This window comes from Barbatula barbatula, assembly GCF_947034865.1.
Source record: "Barbatula barbatula genome assembly, chromosome: 2".
In the NCBI taxonomy this organism is placed as follows: Eukaryota; Metazoa; Chordata; class Actinopteri; order Cypriniformes; family Nemacheilidae; genus Barbatula; species Barbatula barbatula.
In genome coordinates, this window is record NC_136767.1 from 32,890,372 (window position 1) to 32,914,991 (window position 24,620).

Here is a 24,620-nt window from a genome sequence, read left to right on the forward strand (position 1 = left end):
CATTTAGAGAACATTTAGATCCATTCATACCGACATGTTCTCTCTTAATGTTTAGCTCAAAATTAGATTTAGATTCAACATTTAGATTTAGATTATAATGTGATTATATATATATATATATATATATATATATATATATAGTATTTATATTTATGCATGTAGAATAAGATTTACATATAATATTTACATTTATATGTAGGATTTAGATTTAACATTTAAATGTAACATTTACATTTATCTTTAATATTTTATATAGTGTGTAATACACATGATTCAACTTTTATTAGTTGTATTATTTATGTAAATCTAATGAAATGTATGTAGTTTTGTTGGTAAATATGACGAAATTTGACAGGTTTTTGGTACACATTTCATGTTACAAACGGCGCCCCATATAAAACGTTGTTTTGCACACTTTATTGGTGAAAACTCCAAAGTTATGTGTTTTGTAAAACTATCACACAATTAGAAACACCACATTAATTAACGTTACATGTTTGCACTTGCTACGTGTGTCCAAGCGGGCTAGAAATACTACATGCTCAGTGGTGCCCCCAGAATATTTTAATAGGGGTGGCACCAAAAACAAACAAAAAATTGGTCACCCCTGGCCACCCCTTGGGGGCTGAAGCTAAGGTGTTAGCATTAGCCTTTACGCTTTTTGCCGAATGGTTACAGACTTTCCTTTTAAAAGGGCTTTGACTGAACGTTGGTTTCAGATGTGCATCTGACCTCCCGTAGCCCTGCACAGACCGATCGGGGTCACGGCACCGTGAGATAAGAAATCTGACTGCTCTCGCGATACTCTGATGTCACGTGATCATACCATCATAAAGTGTTTGTACCGTCAAAGCGTAAGATTCATGATCTGTGTGTTATCATGGCAATTATAGTTGATCATTTACAGTCTGCGTGTTTGTATAATTTGGATTTTTTTTGTTGTTGTTTAAAATGTGAGGTGTTTTGACACAGTCAAGTCCAGTCAGCTTTATTTCTATAGACATTCTAGAGTCATTGTTACAAAGCAGCTGTAAATTCAATTCAATAAAGCAGTAAAAGCATCCAATTGAAGACTGCACACTTGTGACAGAAACTTAAACTACGGTCCGCGAGAACAGTTTGAGTTGGGAGTGCAATACAAAACAAACCCAAATAATGGCGCCATAGGCCGCAGCCAGCATTGTGCGTTCATGTCACTTCTGTCTGGAATGAAACATGTGATCCTGTTCGTTTCGGTTTTAAGGTAAGAAACGACAATCAAACGTCACAAACAGTCAATTTGGTTTAATCATTTGTAAATATAATGTCACATATGCTATTAAAAGACATTTATATTAAACTAGAAATAAACGTGTGTTATTAGTTTTGAGAGGTTGTTATATGGGAATAATGAACCTGCAAATGTCCCAACTGGAGAATTAAGCATTCCAGCGAGCCGTGTAATAATGAGGAATACATCATACATGGTGTCATGTATATCACATGGTGTAGTAATCTCGACAAAATCTAAAAGTGTTCAGCGCTGGATTATATTATCATGACGCTTAATATTACAGTCTGATAATGATGATTTCACCTCTGCTCTCTTCACATCTTTTTTCAATAGTTAAATGTTCATTTTAAAGGGAACATTGCATGAATGACACTACTGCTCTTTTATTAGCCTTAACCTGTGAAATGATCCTGTTCACCAGTCACTTCTGCAATAAAATAAATGTTCAGTACAAACATTAAGCTGATGAAGCCAACAGTAAAACCCTTTCTTCAGACAGTCACAGGTGATCAAAGGTTTTATGAAAATAATGTGTATAATATTCACTAAAGTAAATAAAATAACAAAGGAATGAAATGGACTATAAACACATAGTTTCAGAAACAGTCTTTTTTTACATTGACATTTATGCAGATGGCGAGCGTTTCTATCCAAAGTGACTTTCATTGCATTGTATTATACATTTGTAGTGTGTGCAATCCCTGGGATCAAACCCATGACCTTAGTGTTGCTATCGCCGCTCTAACCACTGAGCCACAGGAAAGATAAACAGTGAACAACATGAACATTTCAACACACATTTCTCAAAAATACAGATAGAAATGCATAAAACTTCTCACACCTGTCATATGTACCAGCAGAGCACACCGTGTGAATCTACAGAATCACTCATTCTCATATGTAGTCTCATATATACAGACAAGTTCACACATATAGAGTCTGTGTGTGTGCGGGAGACTTTCAGTCATAAACACAAGATCCAGAAGATGAAGCCGAACGGCAGAATGATGATGTTTGTCCTCCAGAGAGCAGCGCTGTTACACAGATCAGAATCACAGCAGTGGATTCCCACCCCGGGCAGCTCGTGCTGCTGACAGTGACGTGACGTCGCACAGCCGCTGGTGAGGACCATCCCCAGAGCCGCTGCACACAAACACAGAGAGAGAGACAGAACATCATTCACTGAAGCTCGTGTCTCACAGCATCATAACAGATCTATGAGGAGAACTATAATCCTGTTCAAGATTAAAGCACAGCGCAGGTCCGGCTCAAACTGAGAGAATCCATCCTGCCGTCGCACACAAATCTTATTCAACACACGTCTGTCATCAGCAGTTTTCACCTCTTGACTTTTCCTGAGCCGGTAGAAAGAAGTTCCACATCAGCTGTTTCTCTACACGTCCAAACCATCAAATGTTCTGGAGATTGACGTGTGAACGTCAGCACCTTCATTATCCACTCCGCCTCTTTACTGCTCTCACATCATCTGCCTCGTTCTGCCTCCTGTGACCGCACGTGTGTGTGTGTGTGTGTGTGTCAGATATATACAGTAAGAGAGGTCATTCACCGCAGAATGTCTTCAAAAGCACAAGAAGATTAAAGGCTTTTCATCTTTACACATGTAGGTCAGTTCATCTTTATAAAAGCCTGAAGACAACACATTCAGAAACACAACAGATGCTGTTGATGTCAAGTCAAGTCAGTTTTATTTATAAAGCGCTTTTTACAATTTTCATCGTTACAAAGCAGCTGAAACATATTGACTATAAGCGAAACATATAAAGTTATACAAGTAAAAACAAAACAAGGTGAAAACACACACACACACTAAACACTCCACACATGCACCAACACACATAGACACGCACACACATACACACACAGCGGTTATCTCTGAGAATCACACATTTAAGATAAAGGAGAGAGAAACACAGGTCAAACAGACTAAACATTCATCCTATATGCAATATAAATGAAGTAAAATGTAGGTAAAGCATGTGCAGGCGCTTCACTGGCAACAGGGTAAATGTGGTAAAATGAGGGTAAAATGTGACTCACTGCTTTCAGTCTTGATGCAGAAGCGATGCTTGAAGCCCTTGTGTGAGAGAGTACACGTGATGATCTCTGGACGGCCACAGCCCACGTCCACATACTTCTGTCCATGAAACACGTTACAGCCATAACACTGCAGACACGACACTGAAGAAAACAACAACAAACAACATAAACAACGTCATCATCATCATCATCAGACTGTGACACGACACTCACCCCAAAGACAACATTTAAACAATATGAAATCTTCTCAAGGGCAGGAAATGTGTATATTATTTACACTTTAAATGTTTTGATTCATGTAAAAGTGTTTGTGATCTTTGCATCATGAGCTGTAACTCTTCAGAGGAATAAACATTCTCTGGTTCAGTTTTCATGTGGTTTACTTTCACTACACACAGTGTTATGTTTGTTTTCCCAGACACCGATTTACATCATTAATTTCATATTGCAGTCTTTATTATTTCTGCATTTCTTCTGCTTCGTAGTAAATATGAATGTGAAACCCTTAGACACACCGATGTGAAAACATTCTGTGAGGAAACTTTCTGTCTGTCAAGAAAATGATTTTTATTGTTTTACATCCCAACAGCGAGGTTCATCCATAACAGTGCAGCTGTTTTCCATTGGTCAACCAAACAGATGGCCCCGCCCCCTATCGCTTGAGTTGATGCTGCTCACACAACACAGTTTTTCCATAAGAATCCGCTTATTTATTAAAGTCAATGAAGAAGATGATCATCCTGAGCTAAAGATCTCACAAATCCTCACTTTAATAGATTGATCACACCAATAATCCCACATAAATCTACATAAAGTCTGTGAGTGCTCGGCATGAAGCTCATTTCCCATTCTGATAATGGATTTGACTCATTTCTGTTTTATTTGCTGTTGTATATCAACATTTGAGCTGTAAGTTTTAAGTTAAAATCATAGAAGTTCTCTCTCTGAGTGTTATTATACATTAATCATTCGTTGTATTTTGTCAAGGTGTGTAATGACACTGTGATTATATTTATAAAGTGTCATATGACAAATTTTGACATTATCCTACAATTTCACTGCTGGGACTAAAAGTGCTTGTAGTTGCAGAAACACGCATTAACACTTCATCATATGAACACTCTCAGACCTTCAGCTGCTGTTCCACATCGTAATATTATTTGCACACTTGGTTAAATGCTAACTGCATTTAGTTGGCTCTGTACTTCTGCACAACATTTAAATAGAAATATTACATGAGAGTTAAAGTGCATAAAAATAAAATCAAACTTTTTCAAACTTGTTTTGAACAGACAATGAAGATTCAATTATTAATGAAGTTTGGAGTTTGACTGAACTCACCCTGTGTGAAAGCCAACAGTGATGTCAAAATAAATCCAAACGCGTATAACAGCAGAGATCTCATGAGAGCTGTGGAGGATCCTGTGAGATGAGGATGAGAAGTGAGAGTCAGAGCGAGCAGATGTGAGTGATGCTGTCTCTCTCTCTCTCTCTCTCTCTCTCTCTCTCCACAAACAAAAACACAGTAATGACTAATTATATGTGTGTGTGTGTGTGTGTGTGTGTGCAAATCATTCTTCTGTCTTCCTTTGAGACATTAATCAAGAATTAAAGAGTAAATCCTTTCTTTCAGTCTGTAATGCTGGTGGATAAGCCACGCTCTCCTCCAGCTCAAAACAACATATGGTCTCTCTCTCTCGCTCTCTCTCTCTTATTCTGAGAGATATTTGTACTCCATTTATGACATCTTTCAGCAGCAGGGCTTTAGTTTCTAGACACCGGTGAATGACACCGGGGATCTGAGATCAGTATTATTTCACTGCGACAATTTATTCAAACATTAGAATCAGCTGAAGAAAGAGGATAACATGTCCTTTCTTTGGTGTGATCATGTTATTGTTGTGTGGAGTCAAAATAACTCCATGAAATCAGTTTGTATTATACTCCAGTTTATCTATTGAAGTTGAATATAATGTGGTATGTATAATGCGTAATAGATGATCACTGAGATCGATCAAATGCATTAATCCCTGGCCAAACTCAACATGAATAATCTGAAGGTGACTCCTGAACAGATGGGTTTTTTCATGTGACGGGACGGCTGATAATCTTCCTGCGGCACTTTACTGACGTTTAAACTGATTTTGTGGAAGTGATTGGAAACATAGGAATTGTTTCATCACTGTAATATTTCATTTTGTTGACCTGATCTATGCCATTTTAAGTGATTTTATTATAAACAAGCTGCGTGATGCACATTCACACTTGAGTCTCCATCATCGGTCCATTGTGTCAGATGATCTTTGATGTCTTCTGGATTTGACTCATCTTCATGCGATGGCGCGATTTCGTGTTTGTGTCATCATGTTGAGCTTTAAAGAGCTGAAGATTATCTGACACAGAGTCATATGTAAACAGCTTACAGTCATGAGCAACTCAATGATTCTCTCAGTATCTTTAGATGTAAAAACGTCGTGTTCTTCACATGTCTGACGATTCATTTATCCTGTGATTGAGAATAGAGCATGTTAGACTGCTGACATCATCACAATATAATGTCCTTCAGTAATTCATTACACATTCATTCATGATTCAGTTTCTGTTGTCTACACACCATTCACTCTCCTGTCTCACTTTAAAGAGAAATGAATGGGTTTGTGTGCTTCTACGCTCAGAATATGAAGAAATCTCATTGCGATTGATTACAAACATCAGATTTCTGTAGAGTCAGACTGTGATGATGAATCATGTGCTCAGGGTTATTTCAGGCAGATCAGAAGGAGATGAAAACCATTTCATGATGTTTTTCACATTGGATTGAAAATCCTCTCTCATCCACACACACGCATGCACAAATACACACACGTTGTACTATACTTATATATAATTAATATACTATATATAAATATATGTTGGCTGGAATTGCAAACTTGTGTTTGTGCTTCTACCTTTAAATGATTCATGCAGAAACTTACTATCATCGTCACATTGTTTCACGTGTTTTAAGGTATTAATGTGTCTATTTGATTCATTCTTTCGTCTGATGCTCTTCACAGTTTTACACACTTAACTATAATCATTCTTCATTTTATTTTGTGGTTTGAACAAATGAAAGAGTGTTTGTTCACTTGCTTCTACAACAAGAGACAAAGATGTTGATGAATTGAATCCATTCATTTGATTGATGTTTCGTTGCAGTAAATCTGAAAGTCGCGTGTCGATACGCGCGTTCAGTGACGTCAATGCCGAGCGACGAGACCGCACACGTGTCTGCTGTGTGTTTTCCTTCTCGTCGTTTATAAGTATCAGAAATAACACAACAGTGCCGATGGCGCAGCGGAAGAAGAAACTGACGAAGAAGAAGAGGAGCCCGCACGCGCACAGAGATCAGATCGAGTCTGACGATGAACAGATTCATGAGTTTGCTGGACTTAAAGATGATCACGACACAGTGAGTCCATCGGACACGCAATATGACCGCGTGTGCGTTTATTCTTATTCAAATCAAAGAACGTTTCTTCCTATCAGTTGACGTCAAGAGTGTGAAATGTGTTGACACGTTTAAACACGACAGCTGGTCTTTCAGTGTTTCATATAGTCAGTGTATGAACTCTTCATCTGTGTACGTGATGATGTTTCCTTCAGGTCGGCCGGAGGCTTTCTCGCTTCCCCGCATCCTCTGAATGTGTGTCTGACGCCGAGCCGGACACCAGAGAACTCATCAGAGCCCAGAACAAGAAGAAGAAGAAGTCTGGTGGATTTCAGTCTATGGGTGAGAGAGATTCCTTCCTCGGAATGTGCTCAAGTCAACTTTATTTATACAAAGCAGCTGTACAAGAAACATATTGACTATAAGCGAAACATATAAAGTTAAACAAGTCAATCAAAACAAGGTGAAGACACACACACACACACACACACACACACACACACACACACACACACACACACAGCGGTTATCACTGAGAATCACACATTTAGGATTAAGGAGAGAGAAACACGAGTCAAGTATTAAACAGACTATACATTCCTATAGGGAATATTAATGAAGTAAAACTTAAAAATCCTGATGAATGTGAACCATTGTTTCTCTGTGTTAGGTCTGAGTTATCCCGTCTTCAAAGGTGTGATGAAGAAGGGTTATAAAGTGCCCACACCCATCCAGAGGAAGGTGAGGAACGAATAAGTCATGAGTGTGATGTACGGTGTCATGATGTCACCCGTGATGAGTTCTGGGACATTAACCAATAGGACGACAGATAGAGAGTGATGTATCGAATGCATTTCTTTATTCTCTGATGATGACACGCCATAGCGAGTGTTTATTGACACTCTGGTTTCTAGAAGTCAGTCGATAGCTTCTTTCTGATGACGTCACACATGTCTGTCAGGTTCCTTGTCCTGAACACGATCAGAATTTAAGAGTGAAAGTGAATATAATACCAGTCATGTGCTGGATCTCTCTTCCTGGCAGACGATTCCAGTGATTTTGGATGGGAAAGATATCGTGGCCATGGCTCGGACGGGTAGCGGGAAGACGGCAGCTTTCCTCATTCCCATGTTTGAGAAGCTGAAGGGTCCGCAGGCTCAGACTGGAGCTCGAGGTCTCATTCTCACCCCCACTAGAGAACTCGCCCTGCAGACTATGAAGTTCACTAAAGAGGTCTAACACTCAGATGTTTCTTCTCATCTGCGTTGTGGTTCTCCTCTTCTTCTTCTTCTCATGATCTGATTTGTGTTTGATTCTAGCTGGGGAAGTTTACGGGTCTGAGAACAGCGCTCATTCTCGGTGGAGACAGGTGTGTGTGAGGTGTGTGTGTGTGTGTTTCATCATCATGTGTTACTCATGTGAGTCGTGACGTTCTGTGTGTGTGTGGTCTGATGTTTTTCAGCATGGATGATCAGTTTGCTGCTCTTCACGAGAACCCTGACATGTGAGTTCACCGCTTGAATTCTCACCTCTGAAATTCACACGAAAAAGTTGTTTTTTTACGTCTTTTTCCTTCTTTGGATTGTTTTTCAAGTCAATCATGCGGTCTGATGTTTTTTAATGTCGCATCTGATGTTTTGTGTTCACACCTTCAGTATCATCGGTACACCTGGACGTCTGATGCACGTTGTCATGGAGATGAACCTGAAGCTTCAGTCTGTGGAGTATGTGGTGTTTGATGAAGCCGACAGGTGAGAGAGGATGAAACGCACACGTGTAAGGGTGTGGATACGTGGAGGCTCCGCCCACAGGAGTGACATCATCTGTTTACCATAGGAATGTAACATTCACCTTGAGCAGGTTGAGATCGATTATAATATGTGACGGTTGATATGTAAAATGAATCGCAATACATGTTTTGAACAACAGGGCTGCTGTGTTTACTGCAAACACAGAAAATGTGGATATGCTGATATTTCATAAATGTAAAAAAAGAAAAGTCTTAGACTTTTGTATTACAGATTTTTTATTTGGTTTGGAATTGCAGTTTAGTTATATTATTTGACATAAAATGGATTTTTATTTTTCAAAGATGTGCAGCATTTGAGAAATAATAAAAGGGCAGTTGTTCATTTCTGTGTTGTCTCAACTCACTTTGTATAATGAAACCGTGAAGGGACGGTATGGTGAGCTGGGTGAATGTTACATCTCTAGTTTACCGTGATCAAACTGATCCGGAATCATTCATGTGTCCAGGCTGTTTGAAATGGGTTTTGCGGATCAGCTGCAGGAGATCATCAGACGTCTTCCAGATGCTCGACAGACGCTGCTCTTCTCTGCCACGCTGCCCAAACTGCTGGTGGAGTTCGCCAGAGCTGGTAACTTCAGTCCCGTCTCATTCTGAACATCTCATGACTCGTCACATGTGTTTTAATGTGTGTGTGTGTGTGTGTTTCAGGCCTCACAGAACCGGTTCTTGTTCGTCTGGATGTGGACTCTAAATTAAACGATCAGCTGAAGGTGAGATGGAGCCGACGTTAGTTCTTCTGAAGATGTTTTAAGGGCGTTTATCTCAGATCTGTGTCTTCTCCCTATCAGCTTTCATTCTTTCACCTGCGGCTGGATGATAAACCGGCTCTTCTGCTTCATCTGTTGAGAAACGTGGCGAAGCCGCAGGAGCAGTCGGTGGTGTTTGCAGCGACCAAACATCACGTGGAGTATCTCAGAGAGGTGGAAATAAACCTGAACCCAGGATGCATTTATTTCCTCACTCTGGAGATGTGATTCATTTGTGAATCTTGTGTTTGAATGCAGCTCCTGACTGCGGAGGGCATCGATTGCGCTTACATCTACAGCGCTCTGGATCAAACCGCTCGTAAGATCAACATCGGACGCTTTGTTCACAGGAAGGTCATGGTGCTGCTGGTGACGGACGTGGCGGCTCGCGGTATCGACATCCCCATGTTAGACAACGTCATCAACTTTAACTTCCCGTCTAAAGCCAAACTCTTCCTGCACAGAGTTGGTGTGTAACAGAATCTCTTCTGACTGAGCGTCACGTGATCGCAGGATGATGATTGACAGCTGGCTCTCTTCTGTGTTTCAGGTCGTGTGGCGCGTGCCGGACGAGGGGGCACGGCTTACAGTCTGGTGTGCCCAGATGAAGTGCCGTATGTGTATGATCTCCATCTGTTCCTGGGTAGACCCGTACAGCTGGCCGTCCCCGAACACACGCAGGGTAACATCAACACACCGACAGACAATCTCTAATACAGACATTGTGTATCAACCCTGAAAGAACAGCATGGGAAAGAGAATTGAAATTTTGAAGATGTTTCATGTGCAATTTTTATAAGTAGTTGTTTTCAAAATGCAGTCGATTCAATATCCATTCTCAAAAACTGTGAATCGATTAGATTTCATTCATATTTCTGCACACATTTTTAATTATAATGGGTTCCAATGTCTTTTGTCGCATCGCGCCGGTCACGTCCGGTGTAGACACGGTGTTATACTTTATCTTAAATGTAAAAGAACCTGTTCTGTTTCAAAATAACCAAGTGTTTGGAGGTTAATATACAGGTTTGTGGCTCTTCACATTCTTTTAATCACCATTGTAATGTGATGTTTACTGATCTTTTTGAGAAACTTGCATTAAATCAATAATCCAGAGCTTGTGAATTGGAACATCAGAATGGATACCCAGCCGTATGTGTGATGCGGTTTAACCCGATGTTTCAGTTATTCGTGCTGGAGTTCATGTGAGATGTTTTTGTTTTTTAGACTCTGACGGCGTGTTCGGTCGGGTTCCTCGGAGCATTCTGGACGATGAAGAATCGCAGCTTCTTGCCGCTCACGAGAACTCTCTGGACCTGGAGAACCTCAGACGCGTCTCTGAAAATGCTTACAAGCAGTACCTGAAGTCTCGACCCAACCCTTCGCCGGAGTCCATCAAGAGAGTGAAGAACACAGAGTTTTCCTCAGTGGCCGTTCATCCTCTGTTGGGTGAGTGTTGAGTGATCAGACGCTGATGGTCTGATGAAGATCTGATCTCATGATTCTCTGTGTGCTTGTCAGGTTCTGGACTCGGGCAGACGGAGCTGGTCAGACTCACAATGGTCGACTCCATTAAAGGATATAAAGCCAAATCTGTACGTCACTGAAACTCTCTCTAATTAAATTACAAATGAGGTTGAAAATATACAGATACATACAGCTGTGACTCTGTGTTGACCAATCAGCATCCAGATTCGTTTTACTCAAGAAGTTTGTTTCCTCAGACCATATTTGAAATCAACTCCAACAACAAGACAAACGCCAGCGAGGTGATGCGAGCCAAGCGCTCTCGAGACAGTCACTTGGTGGACAAATTTTTGAAAGCACGAGCGGAGGTGACAGCAGATACGGCTGTTACCATGGCAACCAGAACCGTACCAAAACCCACCGAGGATGAAGATGAGGAGCGTGAAGATCTTCAGGTAAAGCCAAACAGAAATGAACTTGAATGAACTCAATCGTTTGTTTTTGTTGTTCTGCATTTGTGTGTTGTTTTTAATGAAACGTAAATAGGAAATGATGTCACACATTACATGTGTCCTCTTTATTTCATTCACTACAGAACTTCTTCTCTGATGTAGTCGGAGGAAAAAGACGAAAGCAGGACGTTGAATTGGACAGACCAAACAATAAAAAGAGCAGAAGATCAGGAAAAGATGAAGAGTTTTATATCCCGTACAGACCCAAAGACTTTAACTCTGAGAGAGGGTACGAGCACATCATCTCACAGGATTGTCCTCTCCAGGAATGATGGGAGGTTTAAAGGTTTTGTTTGTCTTCAGGTTGAGTCTCGGGGCTGATGGAGGCTCTTTTGAGCAGCAGGCGTCTTCTGCCGTTCTGGATCTGATGGGAGACGAGGGCGACACTCTGACTCAACACAAGAACATGATGAAATGGTGCGTAGCAAACACTTTCAATTAGGGATGTAACGATGCACTCCAAGCCGGTTGAAAATCGATGAAAATATGTGACGATTCGTGTCGGTTGAGATGTTAAAAGAATCGCGATACACGTTTTAAACAGCAGGGGGCGCTGAAGCAGTAGCCTACATTCTGACCTCGCTTTACAGGTGCGATAGCAGCGAAAAAGCTGTAGCTTTTAACAGAAGCAAAAATGGCGGCGTCAAGTGTAGGTGACGTTGATATTGAGGATGCCCCAAACTCATTCAAATCGGACGTGTGGCGGCATTTTGGCTTTCCGAAGACTAAAAATGAAAAAGGTGAGGTGGTAACGGACAAAACAAAAACTGTGTGCAGATACTGCAAGAAGATGTTAATATACACCAATAGCACAACAAACATGATGCTGCATACAAACCGTCACCACAGTGAGAAGCTCCAGTCACCGCCGTCTGCACGTAAAAACCTGTTAGTGGGCCAAACCACACTGACCGGCGGATTTGCAGCCCCACTCGCGGCGACTTAGTTTGTTTATATGAAAAGATTTATTTTATTTGTATTTATTTTATTTGGGATTTGTTTTAATATTTCAATTTAGTTTTGTTATTGACAAAGATATTTTTTATTTTCAGAAAGAAATGTACAGCATTTTGTCTGAGTGAGAATAAAATAATAAAAGGAAACTTTTTCATTTATCATTCTTAAATCTCATTTTGTACAAAAAAATCGTGATAAAATCGTATCGTGAAACCAGTATCGTGAATCGTATTGCATCGCGAGTTCAGTGAATCGTTACATGCCTACTTTCAATATATTATGTTGGGATTATTAACCGTTTGTGTGAGATTCATAAAATCTGTGATCGCCTGCAGGGATCGAAAAAAAAAGCGCTTTGTTCGTGACACGGGCAAAGATGACAAAAACAAGAAGATCAAAACAGAGAGCGGTCAGGTGGTGAGCGGCAAACGGAAGAAAAAGAACTTGTATCCTTCATCAAATCGGACTGCAAACTTCTTGCTTTATTGTGTGATGCTCCAGACATGCCAGCAGGTGTCAGTAAAGCACATCAGACGAGCTCAGCTTTTGAATCGCTCTCATGATACTGTGATGTCATACAATGAAACTTGACATGTTGGGGTAAGTTCCTTCCTTGACTGGTGTTTAGTTATGAAGAGTGGAAGAAGAAGAATAAGGTTGATGATGCTTCAGATTCAGACGGAGGGACCGGCGGAGGGGACCGAGGGAGGAGATTCGGCGGTAACATCTCATTTAACACTCGTCCTGCTTTATATCTGCAGCGTTTGATCGTCCGCTCAACTGTGATTTTGTGTCTCTTCAGGTGGTCGAGGCAGACAGCGAGGACCGCAGTTCAAACCAAACACGCAACAGAGCGGGTCAAGGGTCCGATCGGAGCTGAAGAGCCACGAGCAGATCTTAAAACAACGCAAACGTAAAGCCAAGCAAGAGTTCATGCAATCCGGCGGGGCGAAGAAACTCCGAACTAAAGGAAAAAGACGTTTGCAGGAGGTCATGAAGTCTGGGTTCGGCCGCAGCGGATCCAAGAAAGGAAAGATGAAGAAGAGACTTTGAGTCCGAGAATAGAACTGAGAATAAAACCTTCAGAATGCATTGATCTCAGAACATTGTTTTGATTTGAGCTGAAGAAAAAAGGATGGACAATGTGTGTATATTATATACAGGACCTCTGTTTACATGACACGTGTGTAAAACATTGAAAGAATGAATAAAAAAAAGAACACTTTTATTAAAACATTGACTACTGCCTAAATCCTTACTCGCAACATAAAATTAGATTAGATCAGATTCAGCTTTATTGTCATTACACATATACAAGTACAGTGTAACGAAATGTAGTTTAGGTCAAACCAGAAGTGACATTAACAAGTGCAGGATATACAGTTAGAATAAATACAGAATACAATATTAGGAAAATATTATACAGTGGGCATGGACTATGAAAATATGACAGTAGGTATGTACTCTGAACAATATATACAGATGGCTATATACTATGAACATTAATGTACAGGTGGATATGAACAGATAAACAATAGTGCAAGTGACTTAAGTGTGCATAAACAACTACAACTATGTTCCTGGGGCCTGTACCATGAAGTGAGGTTTAGGTGGTTAGCCAGCTATGTTTCAGTTTAGTTTGTGCCAACTCTGGGTTTTAGGTACCATGAGAGTAGCTCGGCTTTATTCGGTGTTCGTCGCTATGGTATCTTACGCTGCACGGCTAACCTGCTCCGGGGCAGATTATGGTCTGGATTCAAGATCTCAGACTGAAGTTTGACCAATCAGCTGTGAGCAAAGAAACATATAGATGACGTAACTGACTCACAGTGCGTGTTAGAATGGATAGTTATTTTTATACGGTTTAATCAAATAAAAATACTAATGTACAAATATATATTACAAATATAAAATCAAATATTGTTTACTATATAGGTTAAATCTGATTTTACAGATTTGCTGGCTTTCCCTTACACTCACATGAAATTCAATTTACTTACTTCTCGCGTGCGTTGACAATTAGCGCCGGTGCGCAAGTGCGCGTCACTGTAATAAATGGTAAGCCATGTAACAGAGAAGGATGTTTCCTCTGGTGCCGAAAAGAGAAAGAAGAAAAGGACAGAAAATGAGAAAAATGAGCAAGATTAGCGGTAGCACAAAGTTTGCTCACGTCACTTCAGGTACCATGATCTTTTATAAGCCATCACCAGAGCTAACGTAAACGTCCCCGCCATCAAATGTAAAATGTCTCGCATTATTAATATACATTTATCTCGGTGTAGTTCACGTATTGATTATATATATATATATATATATATATATATATCAGTTTAAGTTGGTGAAAACAGCCGAAGGGGAACTTAACCTTCTCGGTGAAAGCGATGCCAGCTGGCATTGCTGTGTGTGTTGAAGTGAACGTTAGAAAATATACCTATACCGTGGGGAGACTTCTGTGATGAAAATAGACTTCAATTTTATTAATATGGTGGCGAGTGTTGTAGCAGGGCTATCCTCATATTTATAGGCTGCACTTATGCGATTTTGAAGTCATTGTTGTACAATTGTCATTGTTGAACCGCTTGCTGTTCTTATGTTTGCTTTCATTATTTAAGTATCTATTTTTTTGTAACATTCTGTGGTATTGTAAAGATGATTTAAGAATAATCCAGGCAACACGAGAGTAGTGAATCCGTAACTTTCTTTACTCAACTTTCTTCTTCTTTCGTGCGTCATTACGTACGTAAGTCACGTCTCATCACGTGACAACAGCAAGCGTTACAATTTACAAACAGTATACACAAATAGTAATATTGCACATTTCTCATGAACACAACACATTCTATTTTTGATTATATTAATGTTTGTCTATTTTTGTTTTATTTTTAAGATTGCAAATTATTTATTTCATGTTTTGTGATAGTTTGTATTCAGAAGTTTAAGAGTAAAGTATTTTAAGTAAGTATCGATTTTGTATTATTTATTTTGTATTAATACATAACCTCACTATATAAATGTATAATGTTACATTATAGCATGACATTTATGTCAATAATCTTCAAGCAAATGGTGACTCCGCGTGGTGGGAGGGGGGCCCTCAAATCAAATTCTGCTTAGGGCCCCCAAGAGGCTCGAGCCGGCACTGTTCTTCCGCTTCTCTGTGTTGCAGAACACACCGCTATTTTATAATTCTGAGCGCAGAGCATCATATCAGACTAAAAGGAGACCAACATGCAACCAGTCCGAGTTATTTTTGGGGAAACTTGTTTGACATGAACCGTCAGTACACGGTGCATGTTTCATTGATTTTAAACACGTAAGATGTCAGAGTTTACAATGCAGAAGCGCTGTGGTGTCATTTGCCTGTCAAATTAGCCGTTTACAGCTTTAACAAATTTGTACAGAAGTTCAGAAATATATGAGAATGAACTTTATCTGCACTCCTCTCATGTGTACTCTGAAGGGAAATGATGAAGCAGATGTAAGGTTAACTGCTTCTGCTGCCTGAATGGATGTTTTTTGTCTGCGCGCAGGTTAAAGTTGCAATAGAACATTCAATGAACATTTGTTGTAATATTTCTGTACCCATGCCTTACATAAAAAAGTTGCCCGCAAGGACACGGACCTTCCACCGAGGACCCCGCGGATCCTGTTTGCCCTACAGCACAACAGTAAATGTGTGTACTATATAGTCTTTTAATTTGCGCATTAACGCAATCAGCAGTGTTTCTGAAACACTTCTCTCTTGCGTAGACAGCAGAAACATATCAGTCCATGACTGAAATTCATGTTTGTGTTCATATTGTGGAAATCGCTTTATCCACGATGCTCAGATTCTTTCTGAATGATAGATTTGGGGATGAGAGGACAGAAGCAGACGAAAATATATCGATCTGATTTGATTAGTTCTAAACGGAGTAAAACTGGCTGCTTGAGAATCAGCCAATCAGGAGCAAGAGACACTTAAGTTTCCGTTTTTCGGGAAAGTTTGGAAGAGAGTGTTGGTGTTGAGAGACTGTGAAGTTTATATTAATATTTGTTTTAATACTGACGGTATTCATTTGCGAGTTTCTAGAATTGTGTGCGTGCAACTACCAGTGAGAATACTGAAGTTTGTTATTATTTTCACCTCAGATTGATGTCGTGGCATATTGATTATTATCGCATAATGGCGGAGCTTATTTAGCACTGCTAGTGGGTTTAATTCTTGTGCTCGCTGATAATTAATGAAGATTTAATCAGCAAGCTTTACATGTCTTAATTGAAATAATGTCTTTTCTCCGTCGTTCATGAACAATGTGTAACGTTGTTTGATTTAAGGAGTAACTCTGCAGTTAATACTTATTTCATGTTCAAATGTAGTACGTCATATTGTTACAGTTATGGCGCAGAAAATTAATCTTTGTACAGGTATATATATATTATAACTGTATTTCTAAGGTTGTATTCGCTTAGTAATAAGCATTTATTATAACACTGCATCTAAATCATCCATAACAAAATGAGGATTTAATCTTTAATTGTTTTGGTTTAATTATATACCTGTTAGGCATGTTATAACTATTCAACATTTACTGATTTATGCCTGTACCTTTGTTTCAGAACCACACACACCTTCATATTCAAATCTTTATTCCAATAAACACCTCAACGAACATCTTGTCTGTATTCTAATCGATGCTCCGTGGAGGCCATAAAGTTTAAAGACCAGTCAAATTATACAGTCCTTTCCAACAACAAAACAGAAGTGTGTGTTTGCTTCAGAGTAAATCAACTTTATTCAGAAATCTGTTCATTAAAATATGTGAAAGATGCCATTTGACGTTTCCATTGATTTATCATATTATATGAAATAAATGCCTAAATGCTTGACTTTATATTGAATTATGTTTTATTTGATTCAAACGTCTCAAAAGTTTCAAAAGTCATCGTGTGAAGTGTTTTAGAAATATTTCATGCAATTTATGATTGTATGACTTTTCACATTGTATTTTTATAATAACATGACTGAGTATTTCATCAGAATATATATTAATTTTACAATTGTGTGAGTTTACCTTTGGACAGGTGACATAAAATGATTTAAAATAAATAAACCCTGCAGTTTATTTCAAGAGCTGCTATCATACCGAGTTGCAACTGGACTTTATATTTGATTATGATGAATTAAGTCCTTTATTAAACCGCTCTTGACACGTTCACGTCATCAGTGTGGACGAATTATACACTGGAGGAGATCAGTGTGGACGGATTATACACTGGAGGAGATCAGTGTGGACGGATTATACACTGGACGAGATCAGTGTGGACGGATTATACACTGGAGGAGATCAATGTGGACGGATTATACACTGGACGAGACCAGTGTGGACGGATTATACACCGGAGGAGATCAGTGTGGACGGATTATACACTGGACGAGATCAGTGTGGACGGATTATACCCTGGAGGAGATCAGTGTGGACGGATTATACACTGGACGAGATCAGTGTGGACGGATTATACACTGGACGAGATCAGTGTGGACGGATTATACACTGGACGAGATCAGTGTGGACGGATTATACACTGGACGAGATCAGTGTGGACGGATTATACACTGGACGAGATCAGTGTGGACGGATTATACACTGGAGGAGATCAGTGTGGACGGATTATACACTGGAGGAGATCAGTGTGGACGGATTATACCCTAGAGGAGATCAGTGTGGACGGATTATACACTGGACGAGATCAGTGTGGACGGATTATACACTGGACGAGATCAGTGTGGACGGATTATACACTGGACGAGATCAGTGTGGACGGATTATACACTGGACGAGATCAGTGTGGACGGATTATACACTGGACGAGATCAGTGTGGACGGATTATACACTGGACGAGATCAGTGTGGACGGATTATACCCTGGAGGAGATCAGTGTGGACGGATTATACACTGGACGAGATCAGTGTGGACGGATTATACACTGGAGGAGATCAGTGTGGACGGATTATACACTGGACGAGATCAGTGTGGACGGATTATACACTGGACGAGATCAGTGTGGACGGATTATACACTGGACGAGATCAGTGTGGACGGATTATACACTGGACGAGATCAGTGTGGACGGATTATACACTGGAGGAGATCAGTGTGGACGGATTATACACTGGAGGAGATCAGTGTGGACGGATTATACACTGGAGGAGATCAGTGTGGACGGATTATACACTGGACGAGATCAGTGTGGACGGATTATACACTGGAGGAGATCAGTGTGGACGCATTATACACCGGAGGAGATCAGTGTGGACGGATTATACACCGGAGGAGATCAGTGTGGACGGATTATACACCGGACGAGATCAGTGTGGACGGATTATGCACCGGACGAGATCAGTGTGGACGGATTATACACTGGAGGAGATCAGTGTGGACGGATTATACACTGGAGGAGATCAGTGTGGACGGATTATACACTGGACGAGATCAGTGTGGACGGATTATACACTGGACGAGATCAGTGTGGACGGATTATACACTGGACGAGATCAGTGTGGACGGATTATACACTGGAGGAGATCAGTGTGGACGGATTATACACTGGACGAGATCAGTGTGGACGGATTATACCCTGGAGGAGATCAGTGTGGACGGATTATACAATGGAGGAGATCAGTGTGGACGGATTATACAATGGAGGAGATCAGTGTGGACGGATTATACACTGGACGAGATCAGTGTGGACGGATTATACACTGGAGGAGATCAGTGTGGACGGATTATACACTGGACGAGATCAGTGTGGACGGATTATACACTGGACGAGATCAGTGTGGACGGATTATACACTGGAGGAGATCAGTGTGGACGGATTATACCCTGGAGGAGATCAGTGTGGACGGATTATACACTGGACGAGATCAGTGTGGACGGATTATACCCTGGAGGAGATCAGTGTGGACGGATTATACACTGGACGAGATCAGTGTGGACGGATTATACACTGGAGGAGATCAGTGTGGACGGATTATACACTGGACGAGATCAGTGTGGACGGATTATACACTGGAGGAGATCAGTGTGGACGGATTATACACTGGAGGAGATCAGTGTGGACGGATTATACACTGGAGGAGATCAGTGTGGACGGATTATACACTGGACGAGATCAGTGTGGACGGATTATACACCGGACGAGATCAGTGTGGACGGATTATACACTGGAGGAGATCAGTGTGGACGGATTATACACTGGAGGAGATCAGTGTGGACGGATTATACACTGGACGAGATCAGTGTGGACGGATTATACACTGGACGAGATCAGTGTGGACGGATTATACACTGGACGAGATCAGTGTGGACGGATTATACACTGGAGGAGATCAGTGTGGACGGATTATACACTGGACGAGATCAGTGTGGACGGATTATACCCTGGAGGAGATCAGTGTGGACGGATTATACAATGGAGGAGATCAGTGTGGACGGATTATACAATGGAGGAGATCAGTGTGGACGGATTATACAATGGAGGAGATCAGTGTGGACGGATTATACACTGGACGAGATCAGTGTGGACGGATTATACACTGGAGGAGATCAGTGTGGACGGATTATACACTGGACGAGATCAGTGTGGACGGATTATACACTGGACGAGATCAGTGTGGACGGATTATACACTGGAGGAGATCAGTGTGGACGGATTATACCCTGGAGGAGATCAGTGTGGACGGATTATACACTGGACGAGATCAGTGTGGACGGATTATACCCTGGAGGAGATCAGTGTGGACGGATTATACACTGGACGAGATCAGTGTGGACGGATTATACACTGGAGGAGATCAGTGTGGACGGATTATACACTGGACGAGATCAGTGTGGACGGATTATACACTGGAGGAGATCAGTGTGGACGGATTATACAATGGAGGAGATCAGTGTGGACGGATTATACAATGGAGGAGATCAGTGTGGACGGATTATACAATGGAGGAGATCAGTGTGGACGGATTATACACTGGACGAGATCAGTGTGGACGGATTATACACTGGAGGAGATCAGTGTGGACGGATTATACACTGGACGAGATCAGTGTGGACGGATTATACACTGGACGAGATCAGTGTGGACGGATTATACACTGGAGGAGATCAGTGTGGACGGATTATACACTGGAGGAGATCAGTGTGGACGGATTATACCCTTGAGGAGATCAGTGTGGACGGATTATACACTGGACGAGATCAGTGTGGACGGATTATACACTGGAGGAGATCAGTGTGGACGGATTATACACTGGAGGAGATCAGTGTGGACGGATTATACACTGGAGGAGATCAGTGTGGACGGATTATACACTGGAGGAGATCAGTGTGGACGGATTATACACTGGAGGAGATCAGTGTGGACGGATTATACACTGGAGGAGATCAGTGTGGACGGATTATACACTGGACGAGATCAGTGTGGACGGATTATACACTGGAGGAGATCAGTGTGGACGGATTATACACTGGAGGAGATCAGTGTGGACGGATTATACACTGGAGGAGATCAGTGTGGACGGATTATACACTGGACGAGATCAGTGTGGACGGATTATACACTGGAGGAGATCAGTGTGGACGGATTATACACTGGAGGAGATCAGTGTGGACGGATTATACACTGGAGGAGATCGCGGTATCTGATTATTTCACCGGCTGAGGTGATACATGTGCGCTTTAGTTTAGGGATGTAACGTGTTTCTTCACTCAGATGAGAGAACAAAACGACTTAACAGAGAAGTTCACTGAACAAAGCCGAAAGTACAATGACAGAAATGAAGTATTTGAACATGTTTTGATGGAAGTAAAACGGGTAAATACAAACAACATCAAGCCACAAACTGCTTGTGTCTGCGCATGCGCGGCAGAGGTCGTGTTTTAGTTTTGACCAAACATGGGAAGCAACGTCACGAGTTTTTCTTTGAGAAGATATAATATCACCATGTCAGCGATGTACTTGTGTTTTTGTCACATTCACGTATGAATCCTCTTAATGTTTTATTCATGAATCACAATCAGTTTCTTTAAACTTGTAGAATAACGATGGATTATAAATATGCATTTCTAATGTAGTTCAAACGTGTTCGGCTGATGTGCAGTGGAATGTTTTATTCCATCATGTGAAGTATGAAAATGTGTCTGATAGGAGCTAATCGTGAAGAGGACAGAACAGATTCCCACTTCTGCTCTGAAGTGAAGAGGATTGAGCATCTTATCTGCTTTCCCAGGCCCGACACAGCATCCTCTTCACATACACCGACGCGACTCTTTATCAATGGCGTGTGCGTGCGCGTCCATTATTAGAATGTCAATCAGGCCTTGTGCTCATGTGTTCACAAACTACATCTGCTCTCTCTCTAGGGATAAACCCATATATTCAGTTTGGCTGATATACAGTACCTTCATATTAATATCATATTTTCTGAAACTAAAATGTATTTCCCCCTGAAAATCATCATGTAGCAAAGCCTACTTTACACTCATTCAAGATTCTTTAACTTTTAATCTGTTTGTGGTATAATGTTTATTTAATAAACTAATTATAGATGGTGGCTGGTCAATAGTGGGCGCCGCCCTCCCTGAGCTACACACACATTATAAATATTTATGTATATTTGCGTAATGATAATGTTATAGATTATCATCTGTGGAGAATATGTTTTCATCATCACCCCAATATGGCCTTTCTGCACATCTCAATTTCAACTGAGCGGCGATCGAGAAATCAGCAGGCAGGTCTTTGTTTTAGATTTAGTCATTTAGCAGACGCTTTTATTCAAAGTGACTTACACAGAGTTCAGGGAGCAATAAGTGACATGTCATACAAGAGGAATAGGTGCTAAGACAAAGATACTAGTTTCAACAAAATCCAGAACAACACCTGTTGAGAGAAGAGAGTTTTTTCTCTTCTCAGGTATTCACAGAAGAGATGTGTTTTAAGTTGTTTTTTGAAGGTTGTGAGAGATTCAATTCAATTTTATTTATTTAGTGTGTTTCACAATTTGCATTGTTCCAAAGCAGCTTTACAGGGGAAAAACGAAGAAAAAAAAACAGGGTAAAACACAGACCATGAATAGTTTAACTTGTTATATAAGGACCTAGTAAATAATATCTAATGTCAGCATCTCCTGGTGGTTTATTTATCATATTTAGGATGAAGTGAATGTTTGTCTGTAAAGATGTGTCTTTAATCTAGATTTAAATTGGGCGAGTGTGTCTGATCCTGGAATAATATCAAGAATAATATCATGTTAATACATTTCGTTGCACTGTACTTGTATGTGTGTAATGACAATAAATTGAATCAAAATCAAATCAAAGAAGGTTATTCCAGAGTTTAGGTGCTACGTATGAGAAAGCTCGACCCCCTTTGGTGGATTTAGTTATTCTAGGTGTTATCAAAAGAGTTTTGAGATCTTAGAGATCATGATGGGTTGTAGTGTGATAGAAGCTCTGTTAGGTAGGTAGGGGCTAAACCCTTTAAGGCTTTATAAGTGATTAAAAGAACTTTAAAGTCAATACGATACTTAATGTGTAGCCAGTGAAGGGTTGATAACATTGGGGTTATGTGATGGTGTTTTCTGAACTAACTGTAGTTTGTTTATTGATGATGAAGGACAAACACTAAGTAGAGCATTACAGTAGTCAAGTCTTGAGGTCATAAATGCATGAATAAGCTTCTCTGCGTCAGCAACACACAGAATATTTCGTAACTTGGCAACATTTCTTAGGTGGAAAACGGCTGTTTTTGTGACATTTGAGATGTGATTTCTAAATGACAGGTTGCTGTCTAATATAACGTCTAGATCTTTTACTGTATTTGTTGGAGTAACAGTACATCCTTCAACTTGCAGTTTATAATCAGAAATATTCTGCTCACGGGTCTTTGATCCGATAAGTAATATTTCTGTTTTATTAGAATTTAAAAGAAGGAAATTACAGGTCATTCAATGTTTTATATCTTCAATGCACTCTGCCAATTTGGATAGCTGGGAGATGTGGTTGACTGGACCGCATTAGGAAGAAATTAGTTTTACTTAATCAGCATCCACAAATCTTATCTGAAATGGGGGATTTTTCTTTCCCCCAAACTGCTAAAATCAGGGCGGGTCTGTAGTGGCGCAATTTCCAATTGTGTGACAGTGCCGGACTCCGAATCTATACACCAATGTATGTTTGAGAAGAGACCTTGGGCAGAAAAACTGAAGGCAAAGGTGTGGTTGAGTAACTGAAGGTAAAATGTGGTTGAGTTAGAAGACAGCAAACAAGCGAGAAAGGGGAGAAGTACAAACAAAGCTTCTCTTCCCATTGGTACACCAAAAAGGCCTGATGTGGTTGAGTTTCTGCTAATGCCTTCTTTTGCTTTCCCGGCCTGTTGTTTAATGCATGTGGGACAGATCCAGCATGGACAGTTATGGGAGTGAGTGATATGAAGCACCTGTCTGAGAGCGTAAAATAACATGAGAACACCTGATAATACACGGGATTATTCTGTAATTTAACTGATCAGAGATTATTTTAATGGATAAACAGGTAACTATGTGTGTTTTAACTTTGTTGCTTGATGAAATTGTCAAAGTGTTTTCACCAGCCACCACTGGTTAAATGACTTAATGTTATAGATGTTCTTCCCGAGCAACCCAGAGAAGGGTTCTTACCAGCCACGAGTCTAACAGATCTCCAGACTGAAAGCATTCAGACAGCAGTCTGATTCACACTTTATGCTTTTGTTCCTTTAACTGACACATTTATAAATATCTACACACTGTATCTACATCAACAATGTTTTGCTAATATCAGTAAGTGAAAGATCACGACAGAAAGACAGAACTGTACTGGATTATAACTGTGAGCGGCTGAAGAACTTTAACCAGAGGAAATGATATATCGGCATAAATGTTATTATGCTCAATAAATGGAAATGTTATCGTATCGCTCCGTTATGGCCAATAATTTATTGTGCATCCCTAACTCTTACATCTCAACAAAAACAGTACCATCTATACCACACTATACACTTAGAATGAGTAAAAGTTGATCTGTTAAAGATAGACGCTTCTATCCTTCACTGCACACTAGTCTTTCTGTAGAAATCTGACGGATTGTTTTAATGGCACATTGTGTAGAGATGAGATAGATGAGCAACAGTAAGTGGAATAATAGACAGTAGTGTTGAGTAATTGTTGTGTTGAAAGCGATAATTGTGTGTTTAGAGACATTATAGATGGTGTGAGGTAATGTAGATGTGTGATTTAATCACATTACAGATTTAGAATAATAGACCTTCTGAAAACGAAATAGAGTAAAATTGGTCACCTTTATC

General features: G+C 40.4%; 1 protein-coding gene across 1 annotated transcript; it reads left to right on the plus strand.

Annotated features, from left to right (window-relative positions):
- Positions 1-6,528: 6,528 nt before the first annotated feature.
- On the plus strand, positions 6,529-13,492 carry ddx54 (DEAD (Asp-Glu-Ala-Asp) box polypeptide 54). The gene is made up of 20 exons (XM_079481831.1): positions 6,529-6,782; positions 6,977-7,103; positions 7,432-7,502; positions 7,806-7,994; positions 8,081-8,130; positions 8,224-8,265; positions 8,417-8,512; positions 9,018-9,139; positions 9,220-9,281; positions 9,360-9,491; positions 9,576-9,786; positions 9,868-9,999; positions 10,545-10,766; positions 10,839-10,912; positions 11,042-11,239; positions 11,380-11,525; positions 11,600-11,713; positions 12,589-12,699; positions 12,882-12,973; positions 13,056-13,492. Exons 1-20 carry the CDS (start codon positions 6,660-6,662, stop codon positions 13,304-13,306), a joined length of 2,565 nt encoding a protein of 854 aa, XP_079337957.1. The 5' UTR covers positions 6,529-6,659; the 3' UTR covers positions 13,307-13,492.
- The last annotated feature ends 11,128 nt before the right edge of the window (positions 13,493-24,620 follow it).